Source organism: Nicotiana sylvestris, chromosome 10 (assembly GCF_000393655.2).
Source record: "Nicotiana sylvestris chromosome 10, ASM39365v2, whole genome shotgun sequence".
Lineage (NCBI taxonomy): Eukaryota > Viridiplantae > Streptophyta > Magnoliopsida > Solanales > Solanaceae > Nicotiana > Nicotiana sylvestris.
The window spans coordinates 112,883,004-112,903,293 of NC_091066.1; the positions used below are offsets into that span (position 1 = coordinate 112,883,004).

At 43.6% G+C, this 20,290-nt stretch overlaps 1 protein-coding gene across 1 annotated transcript; it reads right to left on the bottom strand.

The window, feature by feature from the left end:
- Window positions 1-1,265: 1,265 nt before the first annotated feature.
- LOC138879818 (uncharacterized) lies at window positions 1,266-19,173 on the bottom strand. The gene is made up of 10 exons (XM_070159455.1): window positions 18,886-19,173; window positions 18,090-18,395; window positions 17,512-17,565; window positions 16,838-16,891; window positions 13,720-13,911; window positions 11,209-11,319; window positions 10,846-11,079; window positions 10,528-10,776; window positions 2,409-2,560; window positions 1,266-1,773 (listed from the first exon to the last, which is right to left on the bottom strand). Exons 1-10 carry the CDS (start codon window positions 19,171-19,173, stop codon window positions 1,266-1,268), a joined length of 2,148 nt encoding a protein of 715 aa, XP_070015556.1.
- Between the last annotated feature and the right edge of the window lie 1,117 nt (window positions 19,174-20,290).

The following is a 20,290-nucleotide window of genomic DNA, read 5'->3' on the forward strand; positions in this document are numbered from 1 at the left end:
ATATCTCATGGACTTAGAGTCTATAATAATTAATTCAATGCTATAATCAATTAGAGGGTGAAGATATTACCATAATTTCAATCCTCTTCAATTCAAGTTCTATGATTTTTTTTCTCAACAATGATGTCTCAATCGAATATCTAATGATTTGAAGGGTTTACCCATGTTAATAAGTGATGAAAAATTAAAATGAACTTAGAATCATCATTTAGAACTTACCTTGGATGGAGGAGGGACCTTGGAGGAAGTTAGGTTCTTGAGAGCTCTCCTTTCTAGAGTAAGTTTTCATGGTTAAGGGTGTAAGGGACGAGGTAAGGCTTTTAAAACGACTCCCCGGATGTGCTTCCATGTAGCTAAAGGCCCAACTACACACTTGGACATGCAGCAAGGGCAGTGGCACTGCCACAAGTGCATTGCCGCGTACGGGAACATCTGGACGTGCACCTAAGCCCAAACTGCATATTGTTCAGTAAAACACACATAACTTTTTGTACAGATATCATTTTAGGCTACATAATATATCTTTAGAAAGGTATTTCAAAGGAGTACAACTTTCACGTTTTAAGTGTTCCCAAATTCCTAATATATTTTCACGAAATCAAGCTGAAAGATAGACCTTCCGTAAACTTAGTTGATTCTATCGAATATCGTGCACCTCACTCATCGTCTTGATTTCAAAATAACTATTTTCACCCATAATCATCCTGATAGGAATTCACATGTCTAAAATATCACACTAATACTCATTTAACATATCCATACCCAATCCAAATTTATGGAGTGTTACATTATCTCTCCCTTGGGATCATTCATCCTCGAATGATTGTCCTGGCTGTAATTACGGCTAACTCTAGACCTTAAACGAGTCTGATGGAAATATGTGAACACTAAGATATCATGAACACATGCATACTAAACTAAATGAATACATGATTACTGAATTGCTGAGGTGCTGAGCTGAATAGGTACTGAACTGACTGAATATTGAGCTAACTAAATAATAAAAGACATGGAGATTATAGTATAAGATTTGAATGAAAAGGTTAGTTACCTTTAACATTTCTCCAAAACACCTGCCAGCTAATAGAGCATAACACAAGCCTTATAGGGCATCATAATACGCATAACATGAAACATATATGCGAATACTGGTCTGCCATGGATACGTGAATACTTAACTAACATGGATATATGAATGCTGAACTGGCATAATTATTTGAGTACTGAACTAACAACAATATTTGAGTACTAAGCTGACATGAATATCAAAGTACTGGACTAACATGAATGTTATACCATGAGATCTGAATGCTGGAAACATAAATGTCATGATATGTGATTTGAATACTGGAAACTTGAATGTTATAATATGACATGTGAAATACTGGGTGTACAACCGCCAATTCTGGTGGCAACTCTAACTTATAAGCTACTTTCCCGATCCTTTGTAGGATCCTATACGTCCCAATGTATATGGGACTGAGCTTTCCTTTATCCCCAAATTTTGTAACACCTTTTATAGGTGAAACTTCCAAAAACACCCAATCATCAACTTGAAACTCTAGGTCTCTATGCCACACGACTGAATAGGAATTTTGGCGGCTTTGAGCTGTCTTCAAATGCTCCTGAATTAACTTGACTTTCTCCATAGCCTGATAGACCAAATTTGGTCTCAACAACTCTGCTTCGCCAACTTTGAACCAACCAATTGGCGATCTACACCTTCGCCCATACAGAGCTTCGTACGGTACTATCTTGATACTAGAATGGTAGCTGTTATTATAAGAAAACTTAATGATAGGTAGGTGATCGTCCTGATTATCTTTAAAATCAAGGACACATCCTCAAGTGTCTAAATAGTTCACTTTACCTGGCCATCTTCTAAGGATGAAAAATTATGCTGAGGTTTACTCTTTTGCCTAATCCTTTATGAAAGGTCTTCTAAAAGTTCGTTGTAAACTAAGCACCATGATCTGAAATAATGGACAATGGATTCCCACACAAACAGGTGATTTCCTAGATATACAACTTGGCATAATCCTCTATTGAATCTATGATCTTTACTGGAAGAAGTGTGTTGACTTGGTAAGTCGATCTACAATCACCCAATCAAATCATGCTTTCAAAAAGAGCGAGATAATCCTGTTATAAAGTCCGTATTTACCATCTCCACTCAAGAATATGTGTATTCTGTGGTAAAACACTAGGATTTCTGTTGCTCGACTTTCACTTGCTGATAATTCATACACTTGGCCACAAAGTCTGCAACGTTCTTTTTCATGTCGTTCCACCAACAAAACTCCTTGAGCATGATACATCTTTGGGGAACCTAGGTGGATAGAATACCTAGAATTATGGTCTTCTAACATGATCATCGCTCTCTAAGTTCATCTATGTCTGGTACATACAGTCCATTTTGGTACCTCAAAGTACCATCAACTCCCCCTTGTTCAAAAGCCATTGTCTTAGGCTTATGTACCTCATCTTTCAGCTGCAACAAGTAGGGTTCATCAAATTGTTTCTCCTTTACTTCAGCTACTAAGGAGGAACAAGTCCTGTTCTGAAAAATAACGCCACCATCTTTAGAGTCCAAAAGTCAAACTCCTAACTTGGCTAAGCGGTAAACTTCTTTCACTATAGTTCTATTGTATGCCTCAATCATAAGCTATACTTCCCATACTTGATTAGATTTTAAGGTATTTCCTAAAAAACTTTGACTAGTACTCCGAATATTAGAGTCTTGTACAATGGCACTACCCTCATGATACATAACTAGAAATGATTTTATAGTTTTTATATCCCATGCTAACTATGCGGGTTTCAAATCTCCAACTGGACTTACTGACGATTCTCACATCTCCCCCTTAGACCAAAGGTTAGGGTCTTGTACTGCGGACCTTCTCTTTGTTGGGATCTGAACAACTTTTCTTATCTTCTGCAATTCTTTGCATTTTACGTTAATGACGACTCATCTTCCAACTTACTTATGAGCAATCTTTCTTACTAGGAAAAACTAAATTATTTACATAAACAGAAAGCTAATGTATTCACAATTATCATACACAATCTTAATGATTTAACTCTACTTACACTGTCAATCTTGGGAAACCCCCTTTTCCATTACTCTTAAAGGCTATTTTTCTGTAGCTTTCTCTCTTACTGCCTAGCAGATTTTTTTTCTTCCATTGCCACTGTACTTCGAATTTAACTTAAACTCTTTGGGTTCTAACACACGTTCGGTATTTCAAACTATTAACCACTGACTAGTATTAACCTGGCTAAGTAACTCAAATTGTACCTCTACTAGCTGTGCTGAAATTGGTAATTCACCGTATCTACTCAAAACTTACTTACTATTCTTTTACTAACTACTTGCTAGCATAATGTTTCTTATTCTACTTTGCATAATTAAAGTGAAGCATAATGTTATTCCTAACTTCCCTCACCATCCGATTCTATTTTACGGTCACATACAATCTTTTTTTTAACGAGTACGGGGATCACTGTCATGATCCAATTCCCACTATAGGTCGTAATGGCGCCCAATGTCGCCACTAGGCAAGCAAACAAAGAGAAGGTTAATAAACAATGCCCGGTGTCACAAGTGCACGAGAAAACTACTAGAATATACAAAACCTCCTATACTACTGTCTGAAGTAAGATAGACACAAAAGTAAATACAAAAAGGAGGATACTCCGGGTGCTGCAGAACAGAGCATAGGAAGTAGCTCACCACTAAGTCTCCGGGTAGCGGGGGTACGCGCCTGACTAGCCACCAGATGCACCTGCCTTAGATCATGCACGATTATTCTAGAAGTGTAGTGTGAGTACATAAAGAGCATGTACCCAGTAAGTATCTAGTCTAACCTCGAAGAAGTAGTGACGAGGGGTCGACATCAACACATACTAAAGGTCAATAAATAAAGTGTAGGAATCATAAATAGGCACAACATACAATAATAACAGTGAAATGAGAAACAATAATTAATGATTCTTAAACATAATATAAATTTAAGGTCTCCAACTAGCATGGCCAAGTCTTTAACACATAAGATCCACCAAGAAATTTTTTAAGTCTCAGATCAAGCAATATCACACACGATATATGCCCAGGTCGTATGGTCCAATCCAGAATAGTGCGTACACTGCATAGGGTCGGCCGACGTGAACCATAAATGCATCCAATATACTGCCGAGGCATTCATCCCGATCCACAGGAATAGATAAAAACTCTACAAACATCGATCAACGACTACTACATAGGAATAGAATTCAAAGAAGCCATATTTTCACTAACAATCAAGTGTTCCACCAAAACTCAAAGTAATGGAGCTCGGTCTCTTAAAATCCTTTATCTAATTTCGATTATAAATTCAAGTAATTAAACTAGCAAGCTAGATACAAATAATACAAGTAATGCATGGTAAAGTCCTAAGTCTACCCGGACATAAACATGATTTTAGAACCGTATGGAATCTCATCACAATGTGCGTACATATCATCCACAAATAATAGCAAATAATCATTTTAAACACTTACGGGGATAATTCCATCTTACAAGACTAGGCACGAGACTTACTTTGTTTCCAAGTCCTTTTCCCATTACACAATTCACACTAAAAGCCTCAAATCGGTGCCATGCAATCCAAAACTAGACAAAGGTTGTACAAATTGATCAATATATGCTCAAAAGTTTATAATTTAACTATTAGAGTAATTACCCAACCCAATATATAATTTTTACTCAATTCCATAATCATCTTTGTGGTCTAATCCCATTTTTATCAAAAACCTAAGTTTTTCAACAAAATCCTAAAATTCTCACATTTTACATGTTAAAGCCTACTCATATCCATGTATTAAACTCACACTAGGTAGAGATTATTACCTTAATGTGCTAGATGAAAAACTCTCTCCAAAGAGATCTAAAACCAGCCACAAGTTGAGCGAAATGAACAAATAAGCCAAAGTCCAGTTTTTAATCAACTCTACTACCCAACGATCCTTCTTCGTGATCATGAAGGCAAAGCTTGCGCAGTACCAGGAACTCTTCATCGCGAACCCGAGGGAAGACTCGTGATCATGAAGTCTTTCCTAGTCTGAACTTCGCGAACGCGATCAGACCTTCGCAAACGTGAAGATTAATGCTAGCTGACCCTCCCTGGCCCCTTTCTTCTATGCGAACGCGGACCTGCCCACACAAACGCAAACACAGCAGGTCCTAAACCTTCACGCACGCGACCTGTTGACCGCAAACGCGGAGAACAAAATGCCTAATCCCCCAATTCCTTCTCTGCGAACGCGAGGGAATCTCCGCGTTTGCATAGAAGGAAACCAGAACCAGCAAATTTAGAAATTTTGGACTTAGCTCCGGGAGGCCCGAAACATACCCGAGCCACTGGGGACCTCGTCTAACTACACCAGCAAGTCCATAAACATAATGTGGACCTGCTCGAACATTTGGAACACATAATACAACATTGAAACTAAGAATCACACCCCAGGACTAAATTGATCAACTTATGAACTTCAAACTTCTTCAACTAGCTTCGAACACGTCGAATCGTACTTAGACAACTCGGAATGACGCTAAAGTTTGCGTACAAGTCATAAATCACTATAAGAACCTATTCTCGTGCTTGGAATTGCAAAATGAGCCTCGATTACACCAAAGTCTACTTCAAACCAAATTCAAAGAACTTGAAAACCTTTAACGCGCCAACTTCCAACATTAGGCGTCAAAACGCTCCCGGATCACCCAAAACTTGATCTGAACGATGTATACGGTAAAATCGGAGGGTCCAATTTCTCGTCATTAAGGCATTTTAGAAAATCATCTCGAGACCCCGAGGTTTCTAGACTGTGGTCGATCTCCCTCCCTCGAGGTTCGTTGACGCCCGACCTAACGACAATGTTGGTTGCGGTCACGATGGGAATGGGGAGTTCCCTAGGCATGTAACTAGTACTGGAAGAGCCTGGTGCCATCTAGTTGAACCATCCCTCTATTTTTGTAATTAATGCTTTTGTACTATATTGGGATTCCCCTCCTATATAAAGGGGGTCTTTGACATTTTGTAGAGAACTCTGTTGCTCCAGCTGCTCCATAAGAAATATAGAAGAACATTCTCTTTGCTCTCTCATACACTCTCTTGACATTATTGCTTCCATTTATTATCTTCATATTTGTTCATCATTTGTTGCTTATTATTGGCTATAAAGAGCTTCATTGATTTTATTATAACTGTTAGTCACATAGCAACTATCTTCGATAGCTCGTAATCGAGCTCCGGGATCGACCTCGAGGCCCAGAATCGACGATCCCCAGGCCCCCGATTATTGGTCTAACAGTTTGATTGCCCTATCCTTAATTCTTTTTTCGTTTCTAAGTCTCACATACATAGCATCAATTGCTTAATAAACTAGCATAAAAATAGATCACGTATTTTTAGAGTCCCATCAACAAATTTAATTATTATTACCATTTTTACGGTAAACAGTTTGGCGCCCACCGTGGGGCTAAAAATAATTGTGATTATTTTCTTGCTGGTTTCGTCTCAACACAAGTTATCTTTCACGCTTTTCTTGTCCAAGATCTTCGATTTCAGGTTAATATGTCCAACTCAGTGAATGGAGGCAAAAACAACAATCTCAAGGACCGCGGGGAGAACGATGTGGATGTTCCGGGTGTTGGTGTACTACCACAAAACCCTGGGAATGTGCCTGAACCAATCCCTATGGACGCGGTCTCGCGCGACGCTCAATGCATCGATATAAGCTCGCATACCGATAGGAGCGTGCATCAGGGAGATCCACAAGAAGCTTAAAAACCCCCGACCAGGGAAGAACGTGAGGTTATCCTTCACGTTATTTTTGAAATGTTACATGCACAACAACTAGCTATTGCTCAGCTGCAAAGTCACCAGAAAACTCCCAGCACGGTAGCACTGGGGACAGCTCCCCCAGCTGAACAGGTACCGGAGAGATCAAGCAATAACGGGTCGATGACCAATCCCGCCATCGTAGAAATGCTCGAGAACCTCACCAGGAGGATCGAGTCAGGCGAGAAGATGATAGAAGCCAACAACAAAAAGGCCGAAACCTACAACTCCAGGGTCGACCAAATTCCAGGCGCACCCCCGGTCCTGAAAGGTGTGGATTCGAAGAAGTTCTTACAAAGGTTGTTCCCCGAGGAAGCGGCCCCGAAACCCATCCCAAAGAAGTATAGAATGCTAGAACTCCCAAAGTACAACGAGACCTTAGACCCCAATGAACACGTTACTGCCTACACTTGTTCAGTAAAAGGCTACAACATAAAGGACAACGAAATCGAGTCCGTCTTGTTAAAGAAGTTCGGGGAAACACTCTCGAAGGGGGCCATGATGTGGTATCACAACCTAGCTCCCAACTCCATAGACTCATTTGTCATGCTGGCAGATTCCTTAATAAAGGCACATGCCGGTGCCATCAAAGTAGCAACAAGGAAATCTGACGTGTTCAAGATCAAGCAAAGGGAAAGCGAAATGTTGCGTGAGTTCGTGTCTCGCTTCCAAACGGAATGAATGGAACTACCACCGGTACATGACGATTGGAAAGTGCAGGCCTTCATTCAAGGCCTGAATAAATGAAGCTCAATGGTTTCGAGAGAGCTGAAAGAGAATCTGGTCGAATATCCCGCCGTGACTTGGTCGGATGTCGATAACTGATACCAGTAAAAAATTAGGGTCGAGGATGACCAGCTGAGAGCCCCCTTGGGCTCAGTATATTCGAGCAGGCTTTTGGCGAAGGAGCCAAAGCCAAACAAAGAAAGATACCAACCATACACCGAAGACAGAAGGAACGCTCCGAGGCGCAACCCACCTCGCAACGATCGAAGGATAGACCAAGGACAGAATCCTTGGGGACTAATCAAAAGAGCCGAATTCGACAGGAACGCGGGGCCAACAGAGGCGCCTCTCTTATCAGAGTACACCTTTAATGTCGATATATCAGACATCGTGTTCGCCATCAGAAAGATCAGAGACGCTAGATGGCCCAAACCTATACAATCGGATCCTTCACAAAGAAACTACAATCTAGTATGTGAATTTAACAACACGCACGGGTATAGGACCGAATATTGCCGGCAACTACGGGAGGAAGTGGCCCGGTTACTCGACAATGGTCATCTTCAAGAATTCCTCAGCGACCGAGCCAAAAATCGGTCTCGAGAAAAGGAAACGGGCAAAAGGGACAAGGCAGATGAGCCGCAACATGTCATCCATACGATCTTTTAAGACGACCGCCACTAACCAAAGCACCGAAACCCCCTCCATCATAGGGACTAAGAGATAAATCGACAAAAAAATAGCAACCACGAGACCATCTCCAAGGTTCGAAAGTGCCATCGCCATTGAGGTATATCCATCTCCCTTTCCATTTTATATTTCACACTAACCCTCATGCAGGCACCCGATCGAAGCAGTCAAAGCACTAACCCAGCCCGAATACCTTAAGGTTTTAAAGCATCCATTGCATTCTTTTCCTTCAACCGAGTTTTTTTTATCCCGACAAGGGTTTTTACCGGCAAGGTTTTTAACGAGGTAACGTCCACATGCTACCTAAGGAGGACTCGACAAGTATTCTAGGTTTCCTTTGCAATCAACCCCGAATACTGGAGGGCATCCCCCCATGGTCCCATTAGTAAAATGATGTATCGGGCCAAATGGTCGAACGAACCGTGCCTATATAGTCGGTCCCCCGACAACAAAACTATGTATACTTGTGTCAAGCAATCAAAGGATATCTTTTGTCAAAGCATCTCATACTCCAAAGGAAACTTAGCATTTTCGCTAAAACGATTCCTCCATCAAAGACGTCCCGAATACTCGGAGACTAGCATCAACAATTCGATACCCGTATGACCTCAAGGTCGGAACTCCAAACTCATAACCCCTCAATGAGGCAGCATGAAAAGCACGAAACATCTCCAAGGCCAAAAGTGCCCCAAACACTCGGGTACTGGCGCCGATATCTCCAAAAAACGCACGACCTCAGGGTCGGGATCTCCAAAATCGTAAGCCCTCGACGAGGAAATACAAAGTTTGCTAATAATGTCTCCTGAGTCAAGAAATTCTCGACGACTCGGGGACTGCCGTCAAGTGCCACCTCCATCGATTCATCAAAACCCGAGGCCGTAAGACACCGAGCGGGCAGACTCGGTCTCGTAAGACCTACGTAAGGTAGAAAAAATAACTGTAAGACCTCAACGGCATGTAAAACTGTAAGATCTCAACGACATGTAAAACTTGTAAGACCTCACTAAAGGCATAGACCTGATCCCAAAGTTTCGGCTATATATCGAACTTGTAAGACCCCTAAAAAGGCATACCCTCAACATAGATGCCGAAACTACTTCACTCGGGACTCAAAGGCTCCGACCAAAAACAAGTGACTCCGGTCACACTACTGTACCAGCCAAACTAATGCAACTCGGGGATGCCCAACTATCGGTACAAAATCACAGACCTTCAATTACTCCGAATCTACTTCATAAAGAACCGGTTAAACAGGCTACCCTCGGCATAGGCAAAAGATCTTAGACCATGTCGGCTCCAAATCACAGGCTTCGAGCTACTTAGCCTCCGAGCCAAACCTTCCAAGGTGGTCGAACATGGCCGCAAGTTACTTGAAATCAAGGTTCTTCCTGAACTGACGACGAGGCAGGCAAAAATTACTTCAAAAGTCCTTAACGAGAGGAAAATAAAGCCTACATAAAAGGTCGCATCGACCAAGCGTGTAAGAGCCATTGTTACCAGCCTAATGAGCCTCAGGGCCGCACAGACAAAAGGTCGCATCTACCAAAAGTGTAAGAGCCACTGTCGCCAGCCTGAAATCTGAAAACTTGAGGGTCAAAACGAGCTCGAGTCATAACCCGATTCAGAGACTGGATCCAAAATAGTTAACCATATATGCTTAAGGGAAAAATTTAAGAGCTATTGTTTCCAGCTTACATTAAAAGGCCATTTCGGCCCAAGGCATAAGAGCCATTGTCGCCAACCCACGCAATTTGGAAAACTTGTGGGTTGATTGATCTCGAGTCGAAACCCGACTCGGAGACTGAACCCAAAATAGTTAACTATATATGCCCAAGGGCAAAGTGTAAGAGCCATTGTCTCTAGCTTACATTAAAAGGCCACTTCGGCCCAAGGCATAAGAGTCATTGTCGCCAGCCCGCTCAAACGTAAAATCCTTAGGGTCAAATGAGCTCGAGTCGAAACCCGACTCGGAGACTAAATCCAAAACGGTTGAACAAAAGCATAAGAGCTCAAATGTCAGCTTATACTAAAGGTCACATCGATCGAGCGCGTAAGAGCCCTCCGGGCCAGCCTAATGAGCCCTAGGGCTGTATCATCGAATCTAAAGACTCCTACTAACTCGGGAGATCGGATTGATAAAATCTTGGAAAACAGAAACCCAAAAGATACAAAACCACAAGGTTCCCCTCTTATACATACAGGTAATAGAATACAAGCTCCGTTTACAATATACTATGAAAGCTATATACACAAGAACAAGATATGGCCCAACGTCCTCGTCCTCGCCATCTTCGGCATCAGACAGAAGGAACTTGGCATCATACTCCTCCGCCTTGGCTTGCTCGATCTCTTCCGAAAGATCAAAACCCCTGGCATGAACTTCCTCGAGAGTTTCCCTCCGAGATTTGCACTTTGCGTACTCTTTACTGCTGCTCGCTCGACCAAGAGTTCTCCTTAGCTCAACTCTAGTAGCGGAAACACTCTTCAAATAGGCCGTCGCTATCTAGTCAAACCTAGAGCTACTTATCATAACCTCGGTCCAGGAATTTACCACCTCAGCCTTTGTCTTCGAAAGCTCAGACTCGAGCCTTGCGATCATGTTCGCCCGCGCAGAATCAGTCGCACGAGCAGTCCATATTTGCATCTCCAGGGTGGAAACTTTAGCCAAAACACTCTTCTTGGCCGCAACTTGGGGATCAACATGGGCTTGCAGCTCGTCTAGCTCACGTTTGACCCAGCCAACTTCACCCCAAAGTTGCTCCAGCTCCTCCATTTTGCTCTCCAACTGAAATATCGAAACGTTAACCTCCGAAGATGAAAGAAGGGGCATACGTCAACATGAAATACAAGATACCTGTCTCTCGAGGTAGCTCACGTGGCTCCGGCTTCGATCAGCCTTTCACCGCAGGGGTACCAACTCGCTTTCTTTTTTCACACAAAGAAGCTTAAGGGATTTCTCCCTATCCAAAGTTCTCCGCAACCGATTCTCGTGACGAAGTAGCTCGAACTTGAGCCTGTTGAAGGCCTGCAAAAGAAAATTCGATAAGAAAGGAAAAGTGTGAAGCCGGAATAGTCCCATGCCGGCTACCAAACTTACCATAAAGTCGAGCAACTGAGCCTCACCAAAAGCTGAGCCAATGTCCGATGGCTTAGTATCCCCCGGAGCGCCATTAGCAGAAACAGGGAATGTTCTTTCGAGAGCAAAAGTCCCCGGAACCGAATGATCGGTCGGATCGCCTTTCTTGATTCGCTGAGAAGGATTCGCCCCTCTGCGAGCCTCCTCACACCCTAGAGATTCTTTTCATTTATCATCGACCCTTGACCCCGAGGTCGGCAGTCTCTCATCCTCCCCCAGAGAGCACGATCTCATTTTAGAAAAATCTCCGGTACCTGCGGCGGCTAAGTTAGTACGTTGAAAAATAAAAACATCATTTTGGGGAAACAAGCCACCAGACGCTTACCATGATGCTTTGCCTCCCACCTCCCTTTGGGCATGTCTCGCCTCCTGCTCCTACCATAAGTCGAGCAGGTTGCCAGCTTACGAGACCACTTGGCCAAATCAGGGACCTTGTTTGGCAACCAGGGAGTCGCTACAGAAACGAAACATTACGGAGCCCGCCTCCAGTCAAAACGATGAAAAAACAAGTGCGACACTTATGTGTAAAGTTCCATTTCTCAGGAAAGGGCAGAAACTCTCCATTAATGATATCGATCGTTTGAGCTCGAACGAACCGGTTCATCCATCCATGGTCCTCGTCCTCTATGTTGTTAAAATAGGAGCCCGAGTGGATCGATGTTGTAGAACAATCAAACCTCGATAGCGCAGTGGCCGATATAATCTCACGAGATGACTGATGGTAAACTCTATTTCGGCCTTGTCGGCGAAATATCTTATCGTCTGCACTATCTTCTAAAGGAATGGGTGAGCCTGCACTAACGTAACCAGATATCTCCAACAGAACTCAAGCACGACCCAGTCAGGGGGACCCGATGCAAAAGTATGCGTGTACATGCTCAAAAACCCCTCGACATAGGTCATAATGCTCTCCTTGGAGGAAGGCACTTGCAATACCACGCCTTCCTCCCATTCACAATCTTTTCTGATCATCTCGAGGTTTTCCTCTCCCACTGATGAGATAAACCTCGACACATGCTCCCGATGTCTGGAACATTGGGTGGTCTCCCCAACCTAATGTCTTTTCTTGAGGAAAGGCACCTCAAGGCCCGCTCTCCGGGCACCGGCAGTGTACCACCAACCGAATGTGCAACTAAGTAGAACTCCCCTCTCCTTGGCAGGCGAATATCGACATATCAGTCATGGCTATGATAAAATGAGAAAGGGGAAATATGAATTTGAGCAAATATTTTGAGTTGGAATAACAGGAGAACCAGAACAGAGCACTAGGTCCTGTAGTTACTCAAAGTAGCGGAATCTCCACTTGAGAGGCAAATAACTAAATATATAGGGGCAAGGCAGCGGCTGCTCGCCTACCCAGTGGGCCAATTAATTCTAGCCACATTGACATCATCCTTTTTCTAGGGAAATTTACTAACAGGACCACCCCGACGTCCGTTCACCGGATTGCTCTAATGCTACTATCCCGCAAAATTCGAGAAGCAGCGAGGCCTCGAGGGCTCCTCGCTATCACTAGTACCAGCCCTAAAGAAGCTGTCGATCAAACTTCGGAACAGGACCTGATTTAGGGGTCCGGGTCGCTCCGAATAAGGTTTTCGAAGAGCTAACACCAAGAGTCGAAGGTTAATTTCGCGTGAGCAGAGAGGTAAAAAGAACGAAAAGACAAAGAGAAGAACAATCCTTTCTTTTCATTACCAAAAATATATTTACAAGGGTCGTCTTTACAGGATTCACTCCCCCAGGGGTACATGCACAGAAGGGGGGGGGCAAAAAGCAACACAAGGCCTACTCTTCACCACCACTGTCCTCCGAACCATCTTCGGGATCCTCGTCTAGGACGATCAAAAGTGCCAACTTTCTCTCCAGCTCTTAGGCCTCCTCAATTTCAACTGATAGATCGACGCCTCCAGCCTCGATCTCGTCCAATATTTTTCTCCTCGCCTCTGCCCTGGCATGTTCGATGCTCGAGTCAGTTTCTACTCAACCCTTATCGATACGTCACGGGCTATTTGATATGCTGTGGCCGCGTCCTTCAGGTAAGTGGCTAGATTTCATTCGATCTTGGACTTGGCCTCAACCTGCTTAGCTATCTCTTTTCGAGCATCCTTGAGAAGATCACGGACCGACACTAACTCCGAGGTCACTACCTCGTTTTGTTCCCTCAGCCCGAGGATCTCCACATTTAGCCGCCCAATCTGCGAGTCATTTTTCTAGACCTACAAAGGGAAGAGTAAACCAGTCAGTATCGAATTATGGGAGCAAGGGAAAGACTCATGCATAACAAAATACCTGCTCGACAAAGGCATATTTTTCTCGGAGTGTTCCCTCCAAAGTAGCCCGGAGCTCGTCTGACTCTTTCTCCTTCCGGGTAGAATGAGCCTCTAACTCTCGCAGTCTCGAGGAAAATTTCTCAAGCTCCTTCTCACGGCACAAAAACTCCTCGTTAAGCCTGAAGAGGGAATGATCATACATCTCCTTGCACTATAGCAAAACAGAAGAGTTAGAAGAATGAGGAAAAATGCTCGAGGCTAAAAGAAACATACTTAAAGCAACTATCACCTACTGCATGAACCTCTCGGCTGCGTTGATAGAGCCGGGAGCGTCAAGATCGACGTTCTTGCTAACATTGTCAAAAATATTGCCAGGCGTGCCTCCACCTTGAGGGGACCCCCAACTTTGGCGGCGTTCGCATCTTGAGCATCCCTTAGATCCCCTGATGAGAAATATGAGCCGAAAATGAAATCGCCTATGTCACCAATGTCCATGAAGGGGAATTCTTTCTCCTGAAAAGCTCCGAGCCAAGATACTTCGGGACCAGCAGTAACGGTCCCCCTATCAAAAACTGCACCACATCCGGAAGCAAGATCGGGAACCACAATAGCATCCTCCTCGAGGGTCTCCGCCGCACGGATCGACCTGAGTCAGCCGTCCCCGATTTAGCAGCTTCTGGTCGGAGTATCTGCGTAACTCCCGCGTCCGGCCTCGGCCTTTCCTCCAAACGGTATCCGCTCTTATCATCCTTTTTGTCCCCAACACTGAGGCTTGCCTCGAAGCAGAAGCTGAGGTCCCAATGGCGGTTCTAGGCCTATGTGGCTTAGGTTTCTTTGTCATAGAAGGGTTGGCAACCTCTTTGCCTTTCCTTTTATTACCCTCGACAGGCTTCGAAACCTCCGTCCTACCTTCAGGGAGTGGTCTCATCAGCACATTCTTGCCAAGGCCTACACAAGCATAGTGGCCACAACTTATCAACATAAGAAGGTACAGGAAAAAACATAGGGTTAAGATATAGGAAACATGAGAAACTTTACCATGATTCTTGTCCACCCACAGCGTCTTGGCTAGGTTGGTCCAAGATCGGGCAAGATACGGAAGCCTAATCAAGCCTCGACAGAACCGGGGGCTGTACATCCTGATCAAGTGATTCAGGGTAAAGGTCTTGTCCCCAAGCTGGTCGGTGAAATAATGAAGCATCAAGACTATCCTCCAAAAAGAGAGATAGATTTGACCGAGCGTCACCTGATATTTATTGCAAAAGCCGAGGATGACGGGGTCTATCTCCGGGGGAGGGGATCCAGAAGGCTCAGCCGGACCCAAAGTAAAGGGATAAGTATATACGTAAAGGAAACCGTCTTTGTGATCCGTTATGTTCTCATTAGGGACAGGAATCTCCACCTCCACCGCCTTCTTCCATCGGCAGTCCTTTTTTACTGTCCCCGTATCGGTCACGACACTGACGTACTGGGACACGTGTTCGTATCGACCCGGTGTAGTAGGGGTTTTATCGATCATATAATATTTCGACATGTCAAGATCGGGGGGAGTACATTGTCCTAGAGTGGGTATCACTTTTGTTTTCTCCTTAGACGATCGAGATGAAGAGGCGACTTTATTCTGCCGAGGAACCATCCTGGAAGTTCTGGCCATTGCGATGGTAAACTTTTCTCTAAAAGAGTAAGAAGGAATAATGTAAAAGGAGATGGGTCTGGATTCGCGAATTTGAATATGTTGGGAAAATAAGGATTATCAAAGGGTTGATATATTTATAGGAACCACATGGACAGCGGAAGGGAGGAGCCAATAGCGGTTCGTGAGTTTCTCGATAGTTACGTTTGACGGAATCCCCTGCACGATTTTTGGGCATAGAATTTAATACTCTGATAAACTGACGTCAAGTCAATGATGTCCTCAAAACGAAGGCTCAAAATCATTTCACATTACTTCATTCTAGGAAACGCGGAGACTATCTGTATACGGTGAAATCAGAGGGTCCAATTTCTCGTCATTAAGGCATTTTAGGAAATCATCTCGAGACCCCGAGGTTGCAAGACTGCGGTCGAGATTCCTCCCTCAAGGTTTGTTGACACCCGACCTAACGACAGTGTTGGCCGCGGTCAAGATGGGAATGTAGAGTTCCCTAGGCATGCAACTAGTACTGGAAGAGCCTGGTGCCATCTAGTTGAACCATCCCCCTATTTTTGTAATTAATGCTTTTGTACTATATTGGGATTCCCCTCCTATATAAAGGGGGTCTTTGACATTTTGTAGAGAACTCTGTTGCTCCAGCTGCTCCATAAGAAATATAGAAGAACATTCTCTTTGCTCTCTCATACACTCTCTTGACATTATTGCTTCAATTTATTATCTTCATATTTGTTCATCATTTGTTGCTTATCATTGGCTATAAAGAGCTTCCATTGATTTTATTATAACTGTTAGTCACATAGCAACTATCTTTGATAGCTCGTAATCGAGCTCCGGGATCGACCTCGAGGCCCAGAATCGACGATCCCGAGGCCCCCGATTATTGGTCTAACAGTTTGATTGCCCTATCCTTAATTCTTTTTTCGTTTCTAAGTCTCACATACATAGCATCAATTGCTTAATAAACTAGCATAAAAATAGATCACGTATTTTTAGAGTCCCATCAACAAATTTAATTGTTATTACCATTTTTACGGTAAACAAATGCCCAAGTCCAAAATCATCATACCAACCTATTGGGACCATCAAATCCCAGTTCTGAGGTCGTTTACTCAAAATGTTGACTCAAATCAAACTTGGCCATCTTTGGCCACTATTAATGAACTAAGTGTTTCGATTTCAACCTGAAACCTTCCAAGCACGCACCAATCATCCTCGTAAGGCATAAACAGTAAAAGCACATACGAGGAGTCTTAATTAGGGGAAAATAGGTCTAGAAATAAAAAGTATCGGTTGGGTCATTTCATTGTCCACCTCTTAAAGAAACGTTCATCCACAAACGGGTCAAGAATCATACTTGGAGTGCAAATATGTGTGGATATCTGCTCCCCATGTCCTCATCAGTCTCCCAAGTTGCTTTCTTGACTGGTTGACCCCTCTACTGGACCTTTACCGCATAAATCATTTTAGACCTCAACTGGCAAACCTGCCTGTTAACAATGGCAACTGGCTCCTTCTCATAACCCAAAATCTTGTCTAGCTGAACTATGATGTAATCTTACATATGTGACCTGTCAACATGGTACTTTCGGAGCATAGACACATGGAAGACCGGATGAACTCCCGTTAGATTGGGAGGCAATGCAAGCTCATAAGCAACCTCCCTAACTCATCTCAACACCTCAAATGGGCCAATAAACCTCGGACTCAGCTTGCCCTTCTTTCTGAACCACATGATACCCTTCATCTGCCAGACTTTGAAGAGAACCTTCTCGCCCACCATAAATGATAAATCATGTGCCTTCTGATCCGCGTATATCTTCTATCTGGACTGTGCTGTGCGAAGTTGCTTCTTGATCAACTTTACCTTATCCAAGGCATCCTTCACTAAATCAGTGCCAAAAAACCTAGACTCGCCGGGCTCAAACCATCCGATGGGCGAATGACATTGTCAACCATATAAAGCCTCAAATGGAGCCATCTCGATGCTGGACCGATAACTGTTATTATAAGAAAACTCGACCAAAGGCAAGAATCGATCCCACTGCCCTCCAAAGTCAATCACACACGCTCTGAGCATATTCTCCAAAATCTGAACCGTCCGCTCTGACTGCCCGTTGGTCTGCGGATGAAAGGCTGGGCTAAGCTCTACCCAGATACCCAACTCACTCTGTATTGCTCTCCATAAATGTAAAGTGAACTGAGAGCCTCTATCTGAAATAATGGAAACAGGCACACCATGCAACCACACAGTCTCTTAAATGTATATCTAGGCCAATCTCTCTGAAGAGTACGTAGTCACTACTGGAATAAAGTGTGCCGACTTTGTCAGCCTATCATAATGACTCAAACGACATCAAACTTCCTCAGCATCGTGGCAACCCAACTACGAAGTCCATAGTGATGCGCTCCCATTTCCACTTCGATATAACCATCTACTGAAGTAGGCCACCTGGTCTCTAGTGCTCATACTTAACCTGCTAGCAATTTAGACATCTCGCTACATACTCAACTATATCCTTCTTCATCCACCTCCACTAATAATGTTGCCTCAGGTCACGATACATCTTTGTAGCACCGGGATGAATAAAATACCGAGAACTTTGTGCCTCCTCTAGAATCTTCTCCCTCAAGCCATCAATATTAGGAACACATAGGCAACCCTGGCGTCGCAGAACACCATCCTCGCTGATAGTAACCTACTTGGCACCACCCTATATTATCGTCTCCCTAAGAACCAGCAAGTATGACTCATCATACTGACGATCCTTGATCCGCTCAAATAATGAAGAGTGGGCCATAACACATGCAAGAGCTCGACTAGGCTCTGAAATATCTAACCTCACAAGTATGTTAGCCAAGGATTGAATGTCCAAAGCCAATGGCCTCTCCTCTACCGAAATGAATGCATAAATACACATACTCTCGGCCTTTCTGCTTAGGGCATCAACGATCACATTCGCCTTACCCTGATAGTAAAGGATGGTAATATCATAGATCTTTAGTAACTCAAGCCACTTGCGTTGCCGCAAATTAAGATCCATCTGCATAAACAAATGCTGCAGGCTATAATGATCAATGTAAACCTCACATGACACCCCATAAAGTTAATGCCTCCAGATCTTGAGAACATGAACTATCGCGGCCAACTCCAAATCATATACGGGGTAATTCTTCTCATGGAGCTTCAGCTGACGTGAAGCATATGCAATAAATCTCCCCCTGCATCAATACAAAATCCAGGACAACACATAAAGCATCACAATACACAATATGCATCCCTGAATCGGAGGGAAATACTAACACCGATGTTGTAGTCAATGCGGTCTTGAGCTTCTGAAAGCTCGCCTCGCGATCATCGGACCTTCTAAACGGAGTACCCTTTTGGGTCAATCTAATCAAAGGTGCCAAAATAGACGAGAAACCCTCCACAAACCAACGATGATAACTTGCTAACCCCAAGAAGCTCCTGATCTCGGTCGCTGTGGTAGGACGAGACCAACTCTAGACTGCCTCGATCTTCTTGGGATCTACCTTAATACCCTCACCTGATACAACATGTCCCAAGAATGACACATAATTTAACCAGAACTCGCACTTGGAGAACTTAGCATATAGCTTCTGTTCCCGCAATGTCTGAAGCATAACTCTCAAATGCTGCTCGTGATCCTCCATACTACGTGAGTAGATCAATATGTCATCAATGAAAACAATAACAAATGAGTCAAGATATGGCCTGAACACTCGATTAACCAAATCCATAAATTCCATCGGGGCATTGGTCAAGCCGAAGGACATCACTAAAAACTCATATTTGCCCATTCTTGTCCGGAAAGCCGTCTTCGGAACATCTGAAGCACGAATCTTCAGCTGATGATACCGGATCTCAAGTTGATATACCCTACAACTAGTCAAACAAATCATCAATACACAACAATAAGTACTTGTTCTTTATGGTAACTTTGTTCAACTAGCGGTAATCAATGCACATCTGTATACTCTCATCCTTCTTTTTCAGAAATAATACCAGTGCACCCCAAGGCAACACACTCGGCCTGACGAACCCCTTCGCGAGCAACTCCTCAAGCTGGTTCTTCAACTCTTTCGGAGCTATGCGGTACGGTGGAATAGAGATAGGCTGGGTACTTGGTGCCAAATCAATATTGAAATCGATATCACGATCTGGTGGCATGCCTGGTAGATTAGAAGGAAACACATAGGAAAACTCCCGCACCACGGGCACTGAATCAATCGTGAGAGTCTTTGCAGCAGTATCCCGAACATAAGCCAAATAGGCCAAACAATCCTTCTAGACCATATGTCGAGCGTTCAAGAAAGAGATAACCCCTCTAAATGTACTGATAGATGAACCCTTCCACTCCAATCTAGGAAACTCTGGCATTGCCAAGGTAACAGTCTTGGCATAGCAATCTAGAACAACATGGTATGGAGACAACCAGTCCATGCCTAGGATGACCTCAAAGTTGGTTATGTCGAGCAATAGAAGATCCGTTCTAGTCTCATAACCACAGAAAATCACAATAAATAACTGGTACACCCGATCCAGATAATGAGCAAATAGATAAGAAACATATGAATATGTAGACCCTGGATCAAATGGTACCTAAGCAATCCCTACCGCAAATAGAAATAATACATGTGACCACGGTATCTGAGACTACTGCATCTGGACTAACTGGGAAGGCATAGAACCTAGCTAGAGCACCACTTGACTGGCCTTCAACTATAGGGCAACCCTTATCCACCTACCCTCTGCCTCTGGTCAACGGACGACTGGTAAGGCAACTAGTGCGGTGATCATAGGCTGATGGCCCTGCTATACTACCTTGCCCCAAAATCTGGGGCAAAACCTCCTTATATGACTAAGCTCTCCGCACTCATAGAAACTACTCGATGCAAAAGATGACTGACCCTAGAT